Below are 15,321 nucleotides of genomic sequence, written 5' to 3'. Positions count from 1 at the left end.
AAACCCTTAGGATCTGAGGCCAGGCTGGGACCCCCAGCTGCCCCTCCAGCCCCCCAAGAGCAAGCCTACCGAAGTGCTCCTCTGCCTTCTTCCTATCCAACCATCGGGATCTGGATCCAGAAATTGAAACCTGGCATCGATCTGCCACTCTTTTATTGACCATGGTACAAACTTGGAGGTTCCAAGCTACTTGGGCATTTTGACAACTCTATTTTAAAGAAAGGCATTCCATTTATTTGTTGCATTCTTAAAAGATCAAAATGCCTTGAATTTTGTCAGAGACCTTGTAGGAAAGGACCATGGTACATCTTTGCATTTACTGCCACCTTTCCCTTTTCTCACCCCACACACCCAGTATCTGACTCTGTAAACACCTTTGGCTTTTTTACCTGTTCCTAGTTTCTTCTTCCCTCCTCTTCCCTCCAGGGAGGATACTGTGGGGGGTTGGCTGGCTTCCCCTCTTGGACCAACCCAGTTGCTCCATCCCTAAGGAACGTCTGGAGAGCCCAAGAACTTAAATGCTTCTTTCGCACTGGGGAAGGGCCGTGCCCATGACAGCACCTTCTTCCTTGTCCTTGGGGAGCCCTGACCTCAGCTTTCCACTTCTCAGAAATAACAAAGAAAGGAGATGAAATCGGCGAAGGTGACCTGCTTTTTCCCTAGTGGGCTGAGCCAGGCTCCCCAGTCTTCAGAGAACTGTTGAATTTCCGGAACTGGGTTTTCCTGAGAGCATGATGTAGCGGCCAGAACACCGTACTTGGAGTCAGAAGACCTGGTTGCACGTTTGGACGCCACCATTTACCAGCTGCATGACTTTAGGCAAGTCGCTTTAGCTTTCTAGACTTTTTCCCTATCCACAGGATGGATGGCTTGAAATGACAGCACCCAGGCTTTGTTCCCTATCTGCACTAACCATATTTAAGGACTTGTCTTTAGACAAAAGGAAAAAAAGGAAAGAAAAAGTTACAAGACGTATCTACTGACCTGTTTCCAGCCGAAGTTCAGAGAAGGCTTCCCAGGACGGGCCCCAAGAGCCCTCGGGGGTGCCTGCGCAGCCTCCAGGCAGCTGCCTGCCGGTCGCCCCTGCTCCAGCCCCTTCCGCTGGCACACCGCGAGCTTCACGCTGCGCAGCTCGTTGGGGTGGAGTTGGGGTGATGAGTCTTTGGAAAGCTCGGAAAAATTCCGGAGGGTCCTTCACTTCCATTTACTCTAACATGCTTTGGAAACGGGTCAGACAAGCCCGCCCCTCCTCTTGGGCACACACCCCCCGTATGCTCCCCCCAACCCCCCCATCCAGCCTTCTCCGAGACCCGGAGCAACCGCAAACCGCGCAGTGTTCCCTCGCCTGGTCGTCCCCCGTCGGCCTCATGCCCTCCGCGCCCGGCTCGCCCGAGTGCCCGGGCGCCCAGGGGCTCCCCCTCGGGGAGGCGCGCCGGCGGGGTTGGCAGCAGCTCCAGCCGCTGGGCGGCCCCGGCAACTCGCCCGCCCGCCCGCCCGCCCACGTGCGCCGAGAGGAGCGAAGCGCGAGCAGTCGCCGCGCCCGCGCTGGCGGCTGGTGGGTGCCTCACTTCGGGGGTCGGCGAGGCCGTAACCCGAGCCCCACCGCGGCGACCCACATTTGCATAACTCGGGTTTCTCCCCTTCTTTCGGAATCAGGGCTGGAGATGCGAGTCGGGCTACCCTCCGAGGCGTCGTCTTGCCGGTGGTCAGCGAGCGGGTCGCGGACCCGGCCGCAGCGCAGGCGGAGTGGGCAGGCGCACGTGGTAAGATCGCTTTCTTTTCCTTTCTTCTTTAATTTTTTAGAAAAGGAACTCTGCACATTTTTGCTTGGGATGGGGTACCTACAAACGTGCTAACCTTGCTACGCTTTGCTCCCTTTTCCCTTTTATTTTTACCTTTTGTTGGAAAAGAGCGCACAGCGCCAAAGAGAAACTTTCCCCAATTTGCTCTGGTCTTTTGAAGTCAGGGAGATGACCGGGCGCGAGAAACCAGATTTCGCGGCGGCAGCTGTGAGAAGCGGAGGTGGGGTGGCGAGGCCGAGGTGGGGTGGCGAAGCGGAGGCTGTGCGCGGTCGCTCGCGGGCGGTGGACGCAGCGCGCGGGGCCGGGCGGGCGCTGGCGCGCGGCGGCGGCGGCAGGTGAGCGGCGGGAGAGCCGCCTGCAGCGCCGCTCTCCCTCCACGGCGTGGCGCCGCGGCTCCCGCCTACCCGGGCCTCCACGAGGCTGGGGCAGCTCCCGGCCAGGGGCGGGAAGGAGACGTGCGGGGCTCGCAGGACGACCCCCGCGCTCCATCCGCGGCTTTGAGGCGGGAAAGGGCGGGAGGGGGGCACAGTTCGCAGTCTATAGGAACCACCACGGTCCGGGCAGGCGGCAGCGGCGGCGTGGGACACAGGTCCAGTGTCCCATGGGGCCGCGGTCAGTCCCGTACGGGCCGTGGCGCGCCAGGGAGTAGGAGCCGTGTGTGCAGTTAGCCTGAACCCGTTGGTATCTGGACTTTTGGAAAGTTTTAAAAGATTGTTTTGGGAACTAAACAGAAAGGTCTGCACTGGGGTCAGTTTTTTTACCCGCAAAAGGACACGTGTACGGGTTGGTAGTGGCTCGAAACTGGTGTTAGAGACGCTGTGTGCTGTCACTCAGGACCACGCTGGGCTCACCGAGGTGGCGCTGGATGAGGGAGAATTTCTCTCTAAGGGTGTGTGCTCTGTAGTAGGGCTCGAGTGCGGGCCGCGGCCACCCCCAGGGCGTGGACTCGCGGGGGAAAGGGGTGCCGTGGCGGTCCGCACGCGCACTGAAGGTGACAACGGGTGTCTTCGCAGGGCGTCCAGCAAGCCCCCGCGCGAAGTCTGTCGCCCGAACACTCTGGTGGCGAGGCGGGCGAGCCGGCAGGCTGTGTCAGTGTGTAGTGTAAGGTGTGCGAGTGGGTGTGCGAAGAGGCAGCGGGGGCGGGAGAGTGTGGAGCGGAAGTGGAGCGGGTGTGAGAGTGTGCATGGCGGGGCAGGGTGAGTGTCCAAGCCTCCATCTGGACGTCCCCACGCAGCCGACCGCCCAGGCGCGCCGGGAAGGGCGCCGGCTCCGCGCAGCCGCTGAAGGGGGCGGGGAGCGCGCGGGCTGAGGGAGTGTGGTGTCTCGGGCTGAGGATTTCTCTCGAAGCTCGCCGCACTTATTCTACTATTCTACTCCTCTTGGGGTCTACCCCCCAGCCCCCAGGTGCCGAAAATACTTAAACAAACAAACAACTCCGAACCTGTTCCGTTTTCGCTCCAGTATAAATAGAACAGACTTTCCAAAAAAGCAATACCGCATTCACTCTTATCACTAGCCACTTCTTTCCACCAAGTAATTCAGAAAAAAGCAGTCAGCTTCCGTGAATGCATGCAGACTTTTTTTTTTTTTTTCGCTGCCTCCTTTTGCTTGCGGTTTTGAGCTGCCAAGAAAGTGAGTAGGGGTTTGACTGTAGTGTCTCTGCTCCGTTCGGTTTCTTTCCGAAGTTTAATTTTCCGGAATGGCTCCCAAACAAGGGCTGGGGAGGCGGAGCCGTCGGCACCGGATCTTCGCCTTTTTTGGAAAGTCTCGGAGAACCGGAATTCCTCCCCACCCAGGGAGGCCGAGCCGCCGCCCGAGCCCGCTGGCTCTCCCGCAGCGGCCGGAGGGGGCCCTCGACGCACCTCCTGGCGGCCAGACCCTGCGCCCCGGACCTAGGCTGCGGCTTGGGCCGAGTGCCCCGGGACCCCGCGGGTCCCCGCGCGCTGCAACAGTAGCGAGTCCGGCGGAGCCCGCGCGGCTGAGCCGGTATGCAAATCGGCCATGTGACGGCAAAAGCTGCCTAGCCCAGCCCTGTTCCTCAGTCCATATATGGGCAGCGACGTCACGGGCATTCAAGACCTGCCCATAAATACTTAGAGCAATACTTTCCGTCCAACAGAGAGAGCAGCAATTGATTAATAGCTCAGCGAGGGGATACACTGTTATAATAACACTACACCAGCTACTCCAGGCTTCCCAACAGCCGGAACACAGACGGGAGAGAGTCAGTGGCAAATAGCCATTTTTCTTCTTTCTTAAAAATAACAAAACCAACTTGTTTGCTAGTTTTATTTTTGTTGGATTTTTTTTTCTTTTCCTTTTTTTTTTTTTTAATTTGGTGGTTGCTTTTAAGTGTGGAGGGCCAAAGGAGATACCAACCCAGGCTCAGTCCAACCCCTCTCCAAAACGGCTTCTCTGACACTCCAGGTAGCGAGGGAGTTGGGTCTCCAGGTTGTGCGAAGAGCAAATGATGACCGCCAAGGCCGTCGACAAAATCCCAGTAACTCTCAGTGGTTTTGTGCACCAGCTGTCTGACAACATCTACCCTGTGGAGGACCTCGCCGCCACGTCGGTGACCATCTTCCCCAATGCTGAACTGGGAGGCCCCTTTGACCAGATGAACGGAGTGGCAGGAGGTAAGCTGCGTACCCCCTACGCGGGCGTCTCCTGAGGTGGTGGGTGGAGTGGGGTACGGTGGGTATGCAGGACTCGGAGGAGAGGATTGGGGTGCGAGGTGGGCTGAGTTAACTGAACTGGCTCAGAAGACCCGAAGGGGTGCAGGTGGAGCCCGCGGGAGCAGGGACCTGAGTCTTGGAGCTGGGCGCAAGGGTAGATGCGCCAGGTCGCCGGGGATGGGGGTGAAGGAGGTGCCCGTGCAGCTCGGCTCCTTGCGCAGGGCCCTCCGTCCGCGGCCCCCGGCCTCCCCTCTCCTCGGGTAGGCGCAAAGTGACAGGAAAGCCCGGGCTTCCCGGGGAGAGCTGCGCGTCTGGAGAGCCAGCGGCAGAGGAGCGGCAGGGGAAAGCGCCCGCCGCTCCCGCCCGGGCAGAGCAGACCGGGGGAAAATCCTGGAGCGTGCTTCCCGGGCGGTCTGGCTACGCGCCCCCACCTGCGCGCCGCCCGCGAAGTTGTGGGGGTTAGCGAAGCTGGGGCTCCTGCCCGCCGAGGCGAGGAGGAGGTGGAAGAGGGCGGGCGATGGCGGGAAGCGGCCCCCGGGCTGCCGAGGAAGGCTCGCGGGGGCACCCCGGCTGCCGGTTTCCTTGGCAATGCTGGGGAAAGTCGTCTCCCGCAGCCCCCGCGCCTTTCTCGTAGCCCGCCACTAGCCTCGGGCTGGGGTGGGGATGCGGAGGGGGGTGGCACGCAAGGCTGAAAATGTTGGAAGAGAAGGAAAACCTATAGACTCCCTTCCCCGTTACCCTCTACCACCTTCAGCAGCCTCAGTTGATGTGCCGTGGGAGAGGGAGGGCGGCCAGGGATGAGAAGCAGCCACAAAATCACGGGCTCCCCTCTAAGGCTGGCACCTTCCTTTCACCCGCAGGGATTAGCAGATTCCTGGGTGCCATCTGTTCAGGAGTCCTAGCTGGGGGACCCCCAGGCAAAGGAGAGGGAGAGAAGTTTCCTGGCAAATGGAGAATTTCTAATATTGTCGTTGCTATCACTGAGTGTTTTTATTGGGGACAGAGCCACAGATGGCTCTGTATGTTGCTGTTGGGGAGCTCATCCTGCTTTCCTGGAGGTAGTTCTTGCATTTCAGGCTATTATGCCTGCCACAGGGGGATCTAGGGCTAACCTTTCCTTACTGTCACTGGACGTCCGTTTCCCCACCTGTTGGAATCTGCTCAGTCTCTGTCTGCTTGGATCCCGGGTCTTGGAAAGAAACCCTTGCAAAAAGGGGTGAGAAAGGAATTCTTAGCTGGCATTCTCATTGTTCCACCTCTGTTCTGCTTTTTCCCTCTCCAGATGGCATGATCAACATTGACATGACTGGAGAGAAGAGGTCCTTGGATCTCCCATATCCCAGCAGCTTTGCTCCCGTCTCTGCACCCAGAAACCAGACCTTCACTTACATGGGCAAATTCTCCATTGACCCCCAGTACCCTGGTGCCAGCTGCTACCCAGAAGGCATCATCAATATCGTGAGTGCTGGTATCCTGCAGGGGGTCACCTCCCCAGCCTCGACCACAGCTTCGTCCAGCGTCACCTCTGCCTCCCCCAACCCATTGGCCACAGGACCCCTGGGTGTGTGTACCATGTCCCAGACCCAGCCTGACTTGGACCACCTCTACTCTCCGCCACCACCGCCGCCTCCGTACACTGGCTGTGCAGGAGACCTCTACCAGGATCCCTCGGCATTCCTATCAGCAGCCACAACCTCCACCTCTTCCTCTCTGGCCTACCCACCACCTCCTTCCTACCCGTCCCCCAAGCCGGCTACGGACCCTGGCCTCTTCCCCATGATCCCAGACTACCCTGGATTTTTCCCACCTCAGTGCCAGAGAGATCTCCATGGTGCGGCTGGACCCGACCGCAAGCCCTTTCCCTGTCCCCTGGACTCCCTTCGAGTCCCCCCACCACTCACTCCACTCTCCACCATCCGAAACTTTACCCTGGGGGGCCCCAGTGCTGGGCCCACAGGGCCAGGGGGCAGCGGAGGCAGTGAGGGACCCCGGCTGCCCGGCAGCAGCTCCGCAGCAGTGGCTGCTGCGGCCTATAACCCACACCATCTGCCGCTGCGACCCATTCTGAGGCCTCGCAAGTATCCAAACAGGCCCAGCAAGACCCCAGTGCACGAGAGGCCCTACCCGTGCCCTGCAGAAGGCTGTGACCGGCGCTTCTCGCGCTCCGACGAGCTCACGCGGCACATCCGAATCCACACAGGGCACAAGCCCTTCCAGTGTCGGATTTGCATGCGCAACTTTAGCCGCAGCGACCACCTCACCACCCATATCCGCACCCACACCGGCGAGAAGCCCTTCGCCTGTGACTACTGCGGCCGCAAGTTTGCCCGTAGTGACGAGAGGAAGCGCCACACCAAGATCCACCTGAGGCAGAAGGAGCGGAAAAGCAGTGCCCCCTCTTCATCGGTGCCAGCTGCCTCCACGGCTGCTTGCACGGGGGGCACACAGGCTGGGGGTGCCCTGTGCAGCAGCAACAGCGGCCCTATTGGTGGGGGGCCGCTGGCGCCTTGCTCCTCTCGGACCCGGACACCTTGAGAGGAGACTCAGGCTGACCCACCTTTGGTCCACCCGAGCTGCACCACAAACACTACCCTCCACTGCCTCTCCCTCCCTTCTAGGGCAAAGGGCCATGGTGGAGCCCCGCACTGCCCCTTTCCACTTTGATGCAGGTCCTTCCTAAAACTTGGCCCACTTGAGTCTCTCTTAGACGAGTTGACTAACACCCCGAGGTGTAATGGGGAGGCTCAGAAAGGGGTTGGGTCGGGGCCCCTGGCCTGGAGGGCTGAGGGCTGACCCTGCTTAAAAGGGTTGTCTTGACTAGGTTTTGCTCCCCCTTCTCCTTTATTTTGATTCATTACAGGTTTTTGACTCTGAATGTCAGAGTTGATGTGTGACTTTTTCTACAATAGGTTGGGAGATGCTGATCCCTTCCAGTGGGGACAGCAAAAAGACAGAAGGAAAACTGATGTGCACTTTATGGCTTGGGACTGATTTGGGGGACACAGTACATGAGTGAAGCATGGCCTTTATGCCGCATTTAGTGGTCCTAGAACAGTGAGTCAAAGTATCTTGTCGTCTCAACCCTTTAAGCAATATGTATTATAAACTCAGAGAACAGAAGTGCAATGTGATGGGAGGGACATGGCAATATCTGCTCCTTTTTGAGTTGTTTGAGAAACATAAAGACTATTTTTTCAGTGTGTATATTCACTCAGATTTGGTGTATTTTTGATGTGCACTGTTCTCCAAGTTCTGAACCTTTGGGAAAAAAAAGTAAAGCATTTATGATCTCTTGAGATGAATCAGAGGTTAACTTATTTAAAGGGGGATGTACATATATTCTCTGAAAGTAGGATGCATGCAATTGTGTTGAAGTGTCCTTGGTGCCTTGTGTGATGTAGACAATGGTACAGTGTCTGCATGTAAATGGGTTGCCTTACTATGAAAAAAAATCATTCCCTGGGTTTAGGATGGCTGTATATTTCTGCCTATTAATATTTGGAATTTTTTTAGAAAGTATATTTTTGTATGCTCTGTTTTGTGACTTAAAGTGTTACCTTTGTAGTCAAATTTCTGATAAGAATGTAAATAGTTAATGGAGCTGACTTGTTTGGTTATTAGCTCTTAATAGTTGTGGAAATATAAATTCTATTCTAATGCAAAACCACTAACTGAATTTCAGATGATAGGTAGTTTGTGACTATAGTGTAAATAAATACTTTTCAACAATACTTTTGCTGCAAAAATCGTTTATGAAAGCCTTACTGGGTGAGACTTCAACAGTCATCTTAGGAGTGTGGTACTATTAAAAAACAGAACCAACTACCAGCTAAGGTGGTTTGACCAAGCCAAATTTTCTTTACTGGTCTGTCAACACCAACCCTCTAACCCCAAAGCAATCTCCATTCATAATCGAGTGCTAGTGTTCTGGGGATTTCCCCTATGCATTAGTGTAAAAATGGGGAGGCGTTGTTTTGACTCATTGTTCCGTCCTCTTAAATAGCCTATAGCCTCTCTCCGTTCCTGAGTGGGCTCTGGAAAATAAATACTTACAAACAAGTGCCCACTCGGAGACTATACATTTGCTACTGCTTTCAGAAACCTGACCAGAGCCTGGAACTCTTATGAGATGTGGCTTTGTGGAAAGTGTGGTGGGGTGGTCAAGCTGGAAATGACTTTCAGGTTTCCAGGATTAGTCTCATGACCACAGAAAAGTTTTTGAAAAATGCTATCGCTTCTTCAGATCAAAAATGCTCTCAGACACTGCTGATGACAGCATTAACGGGTTGCCAAAGGAATTACCCCAGGACTCATTTCTCTCTAGGCCTCACTCCCCAACTGATTACCTTGATTCTAAAGGATCAGATCGGCCCTGAGTTTGATAGAGCTAGAAACTATCAAAGTATTTAGCTTGTTAGATACAATTGGTGTACACTAGCCTTAAGAAAGTCTCAAAGGATATCTGAAATAGGTAAATATAATCTTCCACAGTACTGGATGGTGGTTTGCAAAAGAATGTACTGTAGGGCTCATTTTATTTACTGCAGGCCTTTTAAAGTGATTTTAGAATATAAATTTGCCAACAAAAAAACCCAAAAACCTTGTTCATCCATCATACAAAGAGAACACATTATGTCATTTTATAGTTATCATTACCCTAAAATCTGTGCCTAAATATCATCAGCATCATCCATTGCCCCTGGATCCTTATACAGGTGTAATCTCTCAGCCTACCCACCACTGACCGTTGAGCTACATCATTTGAAAACCCTTCATTTGTTTGTCCTTTGCCCCTGTTAGAGTCTCTTAGCCTTGACTAATAAGTGATGGCCGGTATTTCAGAACAGCAGATGAAAATGTTTACTCCTGGAAACCACCTTTGCCCTGACCAGCACTAGAATTTGAGATTCAATTTGTAGAGGTAATTAACCCTTTTCTTTTCTATTTTTTCCCTCTGTTTGTATTTGAACCATGCATACTATTTTTCTAACTACTAACTGAAGGTTTCACAACTTCAGGGTTAGATTTTGCAAGTGACTGTTTTTCCATTCACATTTCCCAACTTGACAGCATATTATCATCCTTGCGTGGCCCATTTTGATAAATAAATATGTATAAAACAATGCCACATTTTGATAATTGTTTAATGGATATTTTCCCAAGACTTCATTATATTAAAATATATACCCAAATTTTCTAAGTTATAATTGCCTTACCAAATTTTAATTTCAAAGCACTTTCACTCAAGATAATCTAACAATTATTTACAAAGCAGTAGCCTAAAAAGTCATTTAAAAAAAAAGATAAATTTTAATGACAGCCAAATTGGGCTACACAATCACTTTCACCTGAATGGCTGGCTTGGTGTAATGGTAGTAACACGCCATAAAGAATACCTCACCTCAGTGTTTTCTCAGTCAACTTTGTGGCTTTTATTGCTTGGTTGCAACATAAGTCACATTCATCAGATTTTGCTCTGTACTTGAAACATTCTGGGTTCTTGACACAGGCATCTGATTTTTTACTTTGCTCAAGAAATAAAGCATGTAAGTCTGCTCCTTTGAATTTCTTATGCATACTTTATTGAATAATAACTTGATGTTTTAGCTGCTACTGGGTTTTTGTGTGTTTTTTTTAAAGTAACTTCTAGAAAGTAATTTCTTAAAAATCCATGCTTTTAAGATGGTTTAGTGCACATTGAAAACAGGTCTATTCGACCTAAATATAATTTTAAAGTGGTCAGAAACTAGGTTTTCAAATTTCAATATTCTAACCGTTAATAAAGTTAAGGCAAATAGTTTTGTAAATACTAAAAATGGCTGCAGTGACTTTTAAGAGCCAACAGTTTTTTTTGTGTGTTAAGAATTGTGTTAAGAATGGTCCATGTCAACAAGTTTTCTAAAATGTTGATAGGCCAAATTACAACTTAACAAATTCTATAAAAAAAGAAAAGATTTAAGTCCTAGATTTTTCTTCTAGAATGGATGTTTTCTTGCACTAAAATACACAAAATATAAAGGGAGCAAAGTAGTGTTATTATAGATAAAAATTTCAGATGTGTTTTCAATCAGAATGTTTCAGAACTCACTCTCAAGGAAATAAACTACTATTTCTTAATTTATATTATCACTTGAGCTTTAGAAACGTGCAGAAGGCCATCAGTTTTTAGACCAACATAACCTTAAGAGTACAGAATGCATGAACTTTAACAATCAAAATGTAGACATCGCAGGAATTACTTTTCTTCTCCATTTTGCAGTAGTAAAATAAGATTTATCTCTAAATAATTTCAACCATGTTTTTATTTTCCAAAAATACACTGAATGATTTAATCCAGGGAATGTATAATGGGTGTGAAGATTATCTATGTGGGGATTAACAACTGGTTCCTTTCTTGACAGTAGATGCCTCATTACACGAAGTCATCAGTGGTCAGCTTCTGTTACAGTGGAGTGGCACTACCCTCATGTTAAAGTTGAATGGGACTGGGCATAGTCCTAAATTAAAGATATGTTTTTATTGTTGTTGGGCAGTACAGAGCTAGAGCACAAGATTTAGAATCAGTTGGAACAGATAAGTGATGACAAAGTCCTCTCAAAATGTCAAGACTGAGGCATTTAGAAGAGGAATAAAAGATACGGATTCTGGGAAAAGTTACAGGCTATTACTCTTAAAGTGTCAGAGAACCACTCCTGATGTCAAAACACACTTTAAAAAGTAGGCCACCATTTTCATTAACAAACAGCTATTGGTGCAAAATCAATCCATGCAAATCAAGCTTAGTAAAGATCAGTTCTCCTAAAGTAGTAGGTACACAGTACTGTCCTCCATTAGTATAACTGGTCATTGACATAACTCAAGTACTAAAAAACTGAGTATTTAGACAGATTTCTTACCCATGAGAGGCAATTATTGCATTTATTTTAAAGAAGTGATTAATATAACTGTGCTTATTAGTCTTTCCTAGGGGAAGATAACTTTATTCCCACAGTTGTTACCAACAATGTATGTTTCCATATATTGCAGGAATATATGGAAACAACAGCAACATATCAAATCAGTCATGTCAACTGTTTATGAATAGAGGTACAAGGCTTTGTCTACACCATTTTGTCTCTGTAATGAGAATATTCTTTGTGGCTCACTAAAACAAGTTTGTTTTCATCATTAATTTACTCAATTTATTTGTGAACCAAGAGTTTCACTGTTCTTATTGATATCATATCGCTGTTTTGGCCTGCAACAATTTTAATTTTTCTTTTGAATAGCACCTTTGTTTTGACCCTCCAAATTGCTTGTAATTGATAACTCTAAATCATTTTTCATAATAAAGTTTGGAAAAACAATTCTTTATTATTCTATTGCCAGAATTGAGTTTTTGTAGGTTAGTTTAATATACTCCAAGTTGTATTAAAATAAATACGCCACCATCAACAAGCTTTGTAAGGTAATCATCTTTTTGCTACAGTAGAATTCAAAATAGGTAAATGTGTGATAACTATACAGGTTCATTACTATGCTACAAAAAAACTCACATTTTATTTTCTGGACACTTCTCTAAGAAAATCTCCAGGTGCATTATCTAGAACTTATTTTCAAATTATGTACATGAAGGACTGCTTTAAACTGCCCCTCCCCCCGCTCCCAGCATATTAAATTACACGGGAATATGAAGCTACACTAAAACAATTTTAGCAATCCTGGAGAAAATGCTTGGCAGTAGGCACATATTATGCCTGTGTCAGGTTTTACAACAGAGTGGCATGTTGCAATGAATAAGCTTCTTTTCTTAAAAAAAATCTTTCATCAAGAACTTGATTTTTCATACTATTTTAAAAATGGGGAACAGATATTATTTCACCCAGGGCCTCTGTACCCAGGGAGCAAAAAGAGGCAAAGGCACATACTGTTTCCCTACAGGGTCAACATACACTTTCCACCAATAATAAATCTCCCTTTATTACAGGTATTGTAACTCTATTGCCACATGGGCAAGTCAATCAAAAGGGCTTAAACGAAAACTGGACAAATTTTAATGCGTTTATTTCTTCAGCTTGTTTTTATTAAATGTTTTGTGAAAGGGAAATACTTTAATTAGTAAAAAGGGAGAAACACGGCCTGAAGCAAATGGTGTCAATACATGGGTAAACAAACTAAAGTTGCTTAGCCTATTAAAAAGACAAAAATAAAACTGGTCACAGCACAACTATTAATTTCAAGGCCCTGGGAGTAGGAAGTGTTTAGACCCTAAGTCTGCTGCCTTCAATGGCTAGTACTGTAGTTAATTCTTTACTCGCTAGCCTTGTTCCCTCTATCTTTTCCTACAGAAAACCACAGTGGATGAAGCAAGCATTCAGTCTCCTGTCAAGCAGGTTCTGAGATAACACTGCCAGCAACTACATAGCTAGAACCATCAGCCCTGAGAATATGTGAAACATTCACCCATGTATTTTTCTCTACCTTTGCAGGAAAATGCTGGAAGTAAACAGGGATATGAAATTCAACCTGTGGCTAGGAGTGTTTTACATTCTGTTGCTTGGAAGCATAAGAGATTCAGCTCTTCTGAATCTTATAAACATTAAAATGGGAAAACAAGTTATTTGAGGATAATAGAGTCTTTGCATTAAAGGTGAATCTGCAACAAGAAATCTGCTCAACTCACAGATCTGGAGGCTCACAAGAAAGATAAGCGCTAACCCGCCATTTGTCACTGAGATACGCAGGCGCTGAATTTCTTAGTAGGTTACGCCCTGGTGAACGAGATGTAGTTACTGGGCAAGGGGAAGAAAGAAAATACATCTTGTCCTCTACATGCATAGTTATGTTTTGGGAGATAATTCCCAGCTTTGAAAGAGGATTAATTTTTACAACGAATTAGTATACTGGCAGGACCGCTCACTTTAAACAGTAGTTCATCTCGTTAAACCTAGTTTTTAACCAATGACTTGAACTAAAAACAATTCAAACCACTGGGTCATGCAGAGTCAATAAGTTAAAACTATAACAATAAAGCCTAAAAGGGTGTTAAAGGCATTAAGTGAAAAACAAACCCTATTTATCGAGGAGGGAAAAAAAAACAACCAACCCCAGAAGACTCTGTAGTGTGTTTTGTATAGAGTAGGGAACAGAGGAAGAGTATTTTCATTATGGCTTTTGGATGGAAGCACTTCTGAAAGTCCCCTACCCCACCCCCCAAATCAAAACCGTGGTGGCAGAGGCAGAGCCAGGATACGACCTAGCTTCCTGACCTATCCCGCCCCACAAGCGTGCCCGGTGGCTGCAGTCCAATCTCCCGCGCTCTCCGCGACTCCCGAGGAAGCGGCTCCTGCCCGTTCCAGTAGATCCAACGTCAAAGGCTGGGGGGTAGGGATAGAGCCCTTGTGGTGGGTGGAGGGCAGCTGGGGCAGATCCGGGAGGGGCACGTCTTCGGCCCACCGCCCCCGGGCGCCAGCCAGCCTCACGGGAAGACCTTGGGACCTGGATAGGGCTCCCCCTCGCACCAGAAATCATCGGCTTGCGGGGTCTCCAGCAGCCACACCTCTCGGGGCAGGTCACAGGCCGAGCCAGAGGCCTCCTTGGATCTGACGGGCTCCAGCACTCGGTAATAGTGGCAGTCCCGGCCGTCCTCGGGGTCGTAGGGTGGGGCCAGGATGTCCAGGAAGGCGGCGGGCCCGTCCACGGCGTCGATCTGGTGCAGGTTGTCCCGGTGCGGCGTGAGGACGCAGGGGCCGCTGGCCTCAGTGTACTCGGCCCGCGAGCGCAACACGCCTGGCCGCGCGGCGTCCCGCTCCTGGGCCTGCAGCGGCGGCTCGAACTGCTTCTCGGGCGGCAGGGGCCGCGGCCGCTGCCCACCACCCGCCTCCACCTTGTCCATGCAGCTGATGCGCAAGGTACCGTACAGCACCTTGAGCATGCCGTGCATGCCCGGGTGGTCGTGCAGCGGGATGGAAGTACCGCTCTTGAGCAGGAACACGCCGAGGCTGAAGCCTTCCGTCTCGTAGATGTGCATGTAGGTGACCGGAGGCAGGTTAGGCGGCAGCGGCTGCAGCGTGGCCTTGCGCGGGGCGATGTTGAGGTCCTCGGCGCGGACCTGGGTCAGCAGGCTCTTCAGCTTGCTCAGGTTCTCCGCGAAGCCCGGCGGCACCGGCGCCTCGGGACCTGGCACCGCGCCGCGGTCGGAAGCACTGCGGCCGCCCCCACTGCCCCGGAAGGTGAGGCACGCCTGGCGGGCGATCCGTTGGATCAGGGAGGCCATGTTGTCTCGGGGCATGCTTGGCTGTTCCTCCGCGTGCCGGGGCCGACCCCCACCGCCTCCTGCTTTCCTCCGCCCCTTGCGGTCTCCGGCGGCCGCCACGGCTGCCCGCAGCCCGGAGCCAGGCGGGAGGGCCCGCGACTACCCGCCCGCCGGGCGCGCGGTTCTGCAGCGGCCAACCTCAGCAGGCACGCGTACGCAACGGCCCGGCGCGCCCCCCTCCGAGCGTGCACGCGCACGGCCCACTCCCCGCACTCACGCTCCGGGCGCAGGTAGCGGCCGCGCGGACGGTGCGAGGCTCTGCCTTACGAGCGACGTTCCATTCATGCGGCCCGCACCTACGACGGAGACCGGGCGCGCCGGGTGCCTTGCAGAGCATGCTGGGACTTGTAGTCTGGCATACCTCATTACCTCAGCGGGAATGTCCTTTGTCGACTGCAACAAGAAAGGAAGGTTAGACAAGTTGGGCATAAGACGACCTGTTTTTAGGGCTCCAAGGTATTTACACTTTTGAAAAAAGGCTTAAAAGAGTGCAAGACAAGTAGTCATTTAACTACAACTCCCGGCATCCCCGGAAGGCTGGGGGATGAAC

General features: G+C 50.7%; 2 protein-coding genes across 2 annotated transcripts; one reads left to right on the top strand and one right to left on the bottom strand.

Annotated features, from left to right (window-relative positions):
• Positions 1-3,916: 3,916 nt before the first annotated feature.
• EGR2 (early growth response 2) lies at positions 3,917-10,039 on the top strand. The gene is made up of 2 exons (XM_004462485.5): positions 3,917-4,438; positions 5,760-10,039. Exons 1-2 carry the CDS (start codon positions 4,270-4,272, stop codon positions 7,010-7,012), a joined length of 1,422 nt encoding a protein of 473 aa, XP_004462542.1. The 5' UTR covers positions 3,917-4,269; the 3' UTR covers positions 7,013-10,039.
• On the bottom strand, positions 9,604-15,104 carry ADO (2-aminoethanethiol dioxygenase). The gene has a single exon (XM_058298899.2). It carries the CDS (start codon positions 14,745-14,747, stop codon positions 13,935-13,937), a length of 813 nt encoding a protein of 270 aa, XP_058154882.1. The 5' UTR covers positions 14,748-15,104; the 3' UTR covers positions 9,604-13,934.
• Between the last annotated feature and the right edge of the window lie 217 nt (positions 15,105-15,321).

This window comes from Dasypus novemcinctus, chromosome 6, assembly GCF_030445035.2.
Source record: "Dasypus novemcinctus isolate mDasNov1 chromosome 6, mDasNov1.1.hap2, whole genome shotgun sequence".
NCBI classification, from domain to species: Eukaryota; Metazoa; Chordata; class Mammalia; order Cingulata; family Dasypodidae; genus Dasypus; species Dasypus novemcinctus.
Note: the sequence above shows the minus strand (reverse complement) of the source record. Positions and strands in the feature narration are given on the sequence as shown.